Raw genomic sequence first — 7,348 nt, forward strand, 5'->3', positions numbered from 1 at the left:
ATGTGGAACTAGGCATTAGCATTGCCAGACAATGAGGAGTTTGAGAGCGTGGCAGGAAACTAAGAAGAAATCCTAAGAAATTTACACCTGGTGTAATTGCATCTTCTCTCAAATTCTATGAGTAGTAGTCATCACCACTCAGTAACTGAATAAAAAATAAGTCAAAATAAAACAAAGCTCTTTCTTTTCTGTTTACTTCACTTCAATTAATCAGTATTCTTTGTAAACAGTGCTTAAAATGGTATAGTTTAATAAATGGTTAAGTGAAAAAAGTGCTTAACAGTGATTAAGATGCGAAAATTATAGATCTATACAGAAAGAAATTTCTCTCAACTTTTCACTTCTTAGCTTCAAGTGTAATTTCAAATGAATGTAGCTTCCTTATGGTTCAACAAATAAAGAAGTTTTTCTATATTCATAGAAATCCTCTGAAGTTTTAAACACATCTACAAAATTGATTTCTAGCTTCTTTGTTTCAATTATTTCCCCATTCCTCAAGAGTATATTTTCTCATCCCAGTGTCAACCATGTGAATCTACTCCCTTCTCTCTTAAAGGCTCTGATATACATTCCACAATGGAGCGCCTGTCCCTGTTTCTGAATATTGGATACCCTTTTAAATGATCAAATCCACAAGGATAGGTTTTCATTTCGATTTCTGTTTTGGATATAATGTGTGCTACTAGTAAAATAATGAAATACTGGAGTGAAACTAAATACAACAGTGCCTTCCAAAACTTGTGCTGTCTATAGATATGTCTATAGATTTGTATTGCAATATGCAACCAGATGCCAATTCAGCTGTGAAAATATTTGCTTTGGTTGTCTTTCCTTAACGAACTATAACAATCACAGCACGGAAACAGGCCATCTCGGCCCTCCTAGTCCGTGCCGAACTCTTAATCTCATCTAGTCCCACCTACCTGCACTCAGCCCATAACCTTCCACTCCTTTCCTGTCCATATACCTATCCAATTTTACCTTAAATGACACAACTGAACTGGCCTCTACTACTTCTACAGGAAACTCATTCTACACAGCTATCACTCTCTGAGTAAAGAAATACCCCCTCGTGTTTCCCTTAAACTTCTGCCCCCTAACTCTCAAATCATGTCCTCTCGTTTGAATCTCCCCTGCTCACAATGGAAACAGCCTGTTCACGTCAACTCTATCTATCCCTCTCAAAATTTTAAATACCTCAATCAAATCCCCCCTCAACCTTCTATGCTCCAATGAATAGAGACCTAACTTGTTCAACCTTTCTCTGTAACTTAAGTGCTGAAACCTAGGTAACATCCTAGTAAATCGTCTCTGCACTCTCTCTAATTTATTGATATCTTTCCTATAATTCGGTGACCAGAACTGTACACAATATTCCAAATTTGGCCTTACCAATGCCTTGTACAATTTTAACATTACATCCCAACTTCTGTACTCAATGCTCTGATTTATAAAGGCCAGCATTCCAAAAGCCTTCTTCACCACCCTATCTACATGAGACTCCACCCTTAAGGGAACTATGCACTGTTATTCCTAGATCTCTCTGTTCCACTGCATTCCTCAATGCCCTACCATTTACCCTGTATGTTCTATTTGGATTATTCCTGCCAAAATGTAGAACCTCACACTTCTCAGCATTAAACTCCATTCGCCAACATTCAGCCCATTCTTCTAACCGGAATAAATCTCCCTGCAAGCTTTGAAAACCCACCTCATTATCCACAACACCTCCTACCTTAGTATCATCGGCATACTTACTAATCCAATTTACCACCCCATCATCCAGATCATTTATGTATATTACAAACAACATTGGGCCCAAAACAGATCCCTGAGGCACCCTGCTAGTCACCGGCCTCCATCCCGATAAACAATTATCCACCACTACTCTTTGGCATCTCCCATCTAGCCACTGTTGAATCCATTTTATTACTCCAGCATTAATACCTAACGACTGAACCTTCTTAACCAACCTTCCATGTGGAACTTTGTCAAAGGGCTTGCTGAAGTCCATATAGACTACATCCACTGCCTTACCCTCGTCAACATTCCTCGTAACTTCTTCAAAAAATTCAAAAAGGTTTGTCAAACATGACCTTCCACGCACAAATCCATGCTGGCTACTCCTAATCAGATCCTGTCTATCCAGATAATTATAAATACTATCTCTAAGAATACTTTCCATTAATTTACCCACCACTGATGTCAAACTGACAGGTCTATAATTGCTAGGCTTACTTCTAGAACCCTTTTAAAACAATGGAACCACATGAGCAATACGCCAATTCTCTGGCACAATCCCCATTTCTAATGACACCTGAAAGATCTCGTTCAGAGCTCCTGCTATCTCTACACAAACTTCTCTCAAGGTCCTGTCAGGATCCAGAGATTAAATTTCTTAAAAGCGCCAGTACTTCCACCTCTTTAATTGTCATAGGTTCCATAACTTCCTTACTTGTTTCACACACCTTACACAATTTAATATCCTTCTCCTTAGTGAGTACCAAAGAGAAGAAATCATTCAAAATCTCTCCCATCTCCCTCTGCTCCACACATAGCTGACCACCCTGATTCTCTAAGGGACCAATTTTATCCCTCACTATCCTCTTACTTTTTGAACTAGTTTGAGTAGTGTTTAGTAAATACATCAAGTACTCTGAAAGAAATAAAAAACACATGGCACGACTCTTTGGTGTTATCATGGAAGGGACAGAAAACGCCTTCTGCGTCACACTATGTCTCAAATGGAAACATCTGATATTCAAAAGACTGTTTTCTCTTAGTACTTTTGGTTGTGTATGTGGCAACTGTATTGAGCCATATAGGTGCAGCTGTCAATGGTTGGCATACTTTAAATGCATTTGCTGCCAAAAGTATTTTTTATTCACCACTGTGACCCACTAAATGCCACATCATGACAGCTTATGGGTAACTTAAAATAAATTTCCTGCTGTTCTATATCCACACCCAACAATCTTTGTTAAACTTTGACTAAACCAATTACAATACATTTACTATATGTTATTGACAGTGAGAGAAGTATGGATGATGGATTAAGAAGGTAGGGTGAATATGAACCATATTGTGTGGGGTGGAAAGAAGAAGCAGAGAAAGATTTCAGAGAGATGAAGAGAAGTAAAATGTTGCACTCAATTCAAATATAAATTGTGAAATCCTGGGAACATGAATGAGATCATGATCTGATATGTATTGACCTCCTGTTGGAAGTTCTTGGAAGCTCTACAGAGAAGGGTTGTTCAGGTTGTTTAACTTCAAATCCATGCCACAGGTGGAGCAAGAGGTGTTCGGGTGACAAGGACTGGGTGCAGGTGTAATATAGTTTCGGAGGAGGTGTGCTCTGTTGACCACATAATGTGAGATTTAGTTGCAAACCCAACAATTTAACTTCAGGCACAAGAGATTCTGAAGTTGTTGGAGCTGGACTTCAGATTCTCAATGCCATTCAGAATGCTCCTTTTTCACTTTGAACACTATAGTCTGGAATTCTGATGAACTTATAGGGATATTATATATTTTCATAGAGAATTTAAGAATATCCATGAGTAATTTTCTCTTAAAACCTGATTTGTCCTTTCTATAATTTAGCTTAGAGTGTCTGTTGAAGGCTTCTGCAGTTGGGGTGGGAATGATGTTACCTTTCCCTCTAGCCACTGGAGTTGGCTGAGTGTGGTTATGACATCTGTGTTGATAATATTGCCTGGGACAGGATGCTGACATTGACCACTTATCCTTCTTGAAAGATTTTGCAGAGACACTACTGATGTCATCTCTCCAGTTCTTTGCATGGCCTGCTGTAGACAGCCCATATCTCAGTGCACAGGAGTACAGACATTACATTAACCAGTAGATTATGAGCATTGTGCCTGTCTGATGTCTTACAATCTTCTCAAATAGCCAAGGATTTTTTGGTGCACTGAAAGAGTCAGTGAATTTAATCAAAAAGTTCTGTCATCTTTGAGACATGGCTTCCATGATAATGGGAGGCTGTCCATGATTTCTATCATCTTGTTGGGGAGGGTGAACTGTAGGGTTGTGTACCATAAACTGCTGTATATTATTACTATTCTTTTGTATTAGTCACCTGGAAGACCTGTTCACTCATATTCTTTAGTGCACAAATGCGTGATGATTTGGAGCTTGGTCTTGGGTGTACATGTACTTACTCTGTGCATATTGCATATTAATGACTAATGCTGATGGGAATATGATTCTGATTTGGAGGTGATAAAGGTTGATACTTTTCCTCTGGACCTGTATAGCTGCTCAGCTCCAGAAGGGGACTTGTTGGAGGCTGGTAATCAGTGCATCAAGGAAGATATGGAAATGTTGGAGCCATTATTCAGCCTTGCTTGACACTGCTCTACACTAGGATTCTGCTCTGAACCCGCAGGTTAGGATCTGAGCTTGTATGCGATCATGAAGCAACATATGAGAGGGAGATGATTTTTTTTGCAGGCTGCAAAGTTTAAAAAAGCTGCTCCATAGTCCCACTCAAAAACATAGTTGAAGATCTTGTGCAAAGTTAGAAGAAGCCATTGGTTGTTGGAGCTCCCTACATTTCCCACGGAATTAATGCTCTGTGAGGATCATGTCCCTGTGACTCTAGATCACTGACATTCATACTGCGGTTCAGGGAGAAGTTCTTAAGCTACTGAGAGGAGATCGTTGAGGAGGACTCTCACATGAATAACTCTCCCTGTCAGGGAGACCACCCTGTCTTTGCTGAAATCAGATTTCTCTCTAGTATCTGAAAATGGGTACCATCATGGCTTCCCTAATATCTACTGACATATCCACACCACAATTATAGGGGAGTTGCAGTGTATCATATTGTCATGGGTGGGGTCAAGCAGACTCATTGTGTTTTCTCATTCAGAGATGATATATGTTAGCTATGCAGCAATTAAGTCTCATAATTATATTTGACGAAACAGAGTGTTGATGATGATAAAGCCACATTCCAGCCATTTTGGCAGGAAGAGTTGGCTCCCTCTACTTGATTCTTTCTAATCACATTTCTTGAAACAAGAACTTTTCCCTTGAAGTCACATTTTGTTGGAACTGAATCAAATCAGATTCCTCAACTTCCTTCAGCAGCCTCCATTTAAATACTGAATACCCTTTAAGGGGATGATGGCCTCTCATACTGTATGCAACGAATAATCTGCCCTCACTCATCCCTATTTTAAACCAGGGAAGATTTCAAGACATTAACGCTGTCCAGCGCAGAGCAGAACTGCAGGGGCACTAGTAACAAGGTGGTCACACCTTGATCAGAGGAAAATGAGCATTAACCAGCTATTGTCGAATGTTATTTAATAGCATAAAAATTAGTTTTAACGTAGGTAACTAACTATTGCAATTTCAAATGCGCAGCGACTATTTCCAATCTTGACAGAAGCATAAATATTGAATATACCTCAGTGGGAATTTTAATAATATTTCGTCAGCAATCGTGGGTTATTTCTATGGTGTTGCCTCCTGAAGGTAAACAGTTGAAAGAAAACGCACTTTAGCTGCGAATATTTTGAAAGGGAGGCAAATGAAAATGTGGAAATGGTTCTCACTGGCACGCAAACAGAAAAAAAAGCATTTCAACCTGTACCCTGGCATGTCTGTACAATCTCGATGAGTCCCGTCTGTTCAATGGTATGTCGACTCCCAGCAACACATTTATTCAAGCACAGTGCCGTAAGACAATAAGAATACAACAAAACGCGACATTAAATTTCTGAACATGCAAGCAAATACTCCAAAGGAAGAATGCAGCTGAGATGAGTGCTTTTAAAATCTATTTCGAGATCACAATGTATTCTTTGTTGAAGTCTGCAGGTCATCAGATGAGGGATAGATATTGCACCTGACGGGAGAATGGCCGTGGAACAGGGCAGAAAGGCACACTTACCGCTGGTGTTCATAACGCAAACCTCCTTCACCCTCCTCCGCACGGAGATCACCAGTCACCTTACAAGTGTCAGGTCCCTGGTGCTGACAGTCTCGGTGCTAGACGATGGATAATAGTTCCCTCTGTGATTGTATCATTTGTTTAAGGTGATAATCGTTCGATTTCTCCCAGCTCCAATTTCTGGCAGTCAAGAGCCAATGGGATCTTTCTCTGTACAGTAGGGTGATGGACAAGGTCAAAGACTTGAAATAACCACACTGGGCTGGGCGTTCCCTCGTTGCCGATGATTTTCCCGACTCTAATCACAACACCGACACGCAGCTCCTCGCCAGCACTGATTTGGAGACAACCTCCGGTTAATCCACCCACACACACTCATTAAGGATGTGCTCAAGACACAATCCCACAAGTGACCGTCTGCTGCTGGCCCTTGCTCGCAGCTACGCTGACCCGGCCGTTTCGCAGATGCACCGCGGCAGAATGGAGCTCCCCATCACATGCGAGCGGTCCGCTGGGCACGGAGTCATTGCTGGCATCGCCGTTGCCAAATCGTTGGGGCGGGGGGGGGGGGGGGGAAAGCTTTTGAGTGAAGCTGAGGAAAAATGTCAGCACCAGGGGGGAGGCGGCGAGCGGTGAAATACTGCCACCTGCTGGCCCGCAGCCGTAACACAACAGCGCGCTCTCTGTTGGAGCTCATTCTGAAACTCTTCCCGGCAGAGGTGAGCTTGTTCTGGTTCCACCCACCGGTCGGGACGAAATGGTTAATCCACACGCCGGTGACAGATTTAAGTCACGGGCAGTCACTAACCAGCGGCAAAGCAGTAATGAAATCACGACAAATTAGATTCCTGAACCCACAGATATTCAAGTGGGCAAAGCTCTTTCCAACTGTGGTAGGACATTCACATAACGACTTACATGCCAACGAGCAGGAGTTGGCCATCCACCACTTGACTCTGCTCCACCACACATCCACATCCTGGCCGATCTTCCACCTCATTGCCCTCCTCTTTCACCATCTCTTCCGATTTCCGTAATATGGAGAGGCCACTGCACGGGATTGAAAGAAAAAAAGTTGCTGAGGGTTGCAAGCTCAGCCAGCTCCATTGCGGGCACTGACTAGTCTCCCCACCGTACAGAACATCTTCAAAGGGTGATGCCTCAAAAAGGCAGCATCTACTATTAAGGTGTGATATTAATAGGTTTGCTGATTGCAAAGTTCTCAACTCAAACGAAAATCTTAAGCACTAACTGAGGTAGATAGTTATGGGTAGCCTCAGTAAATGGAGGTTTTACTATAGCTACCTACTTTTCAAAGGTTGTCACTTCCCTTTTAACCCTCCATGGTGAGTTTAGCTGCCAATACCCAGTATTTGAGTGATGGGTCCCCCTTCTCTAGCAAGGAGGAGGTACCTCCAGCGA

The 7,348-nt window shown here is 41.8% G+C and overlaps 1 protein-coding gene across 3 annotated transcripts in view; it reads right to left on the bottom strand.

Moving 5' to 3' along the window:
- Positions 1-6,460, bottom strand: part of ablim3 (actin binding LIM protein family, member 3) — a 305,340-nt gene extending 298,880 nt beyond the window's left edge. For all 3 annotated transcript variants that reach the window (XM_059990185.1, XM_059990183.1, XM_059990184.1), the window contains exon 1: positions 5,927-6,460. In XM_059990185.1, coding sequence (XP_059846168.1) covers positions 5,927-5,939 — 13 coding nt within the window. In that variant the 5' untranslated portion in view covers positions 5,940-6,460. The remainder of the gene's footprint in view (positions 1-5,926) is intronic.
- Between the last annotated feature and the right edge of the window lie 888 nt (positions 6,461-7,348).

This window comes from Hypanus sabinus, chromosome 15 (assembly GCF_030144855.1).
Source record: "Hypanus sabinus isolate sHypSab1 chromosome 15, sHypSab1.hap1, whole genome shotgun sequence".
In the NCBI taxonomy this organism is placed as follows: domain Eukaryota; kingdom Metazoa; phylum Chordata; class Chondrichthyes; order Myliobatiformes; family Dasyatidae; genus Hypanus; species Hypanus sabinus.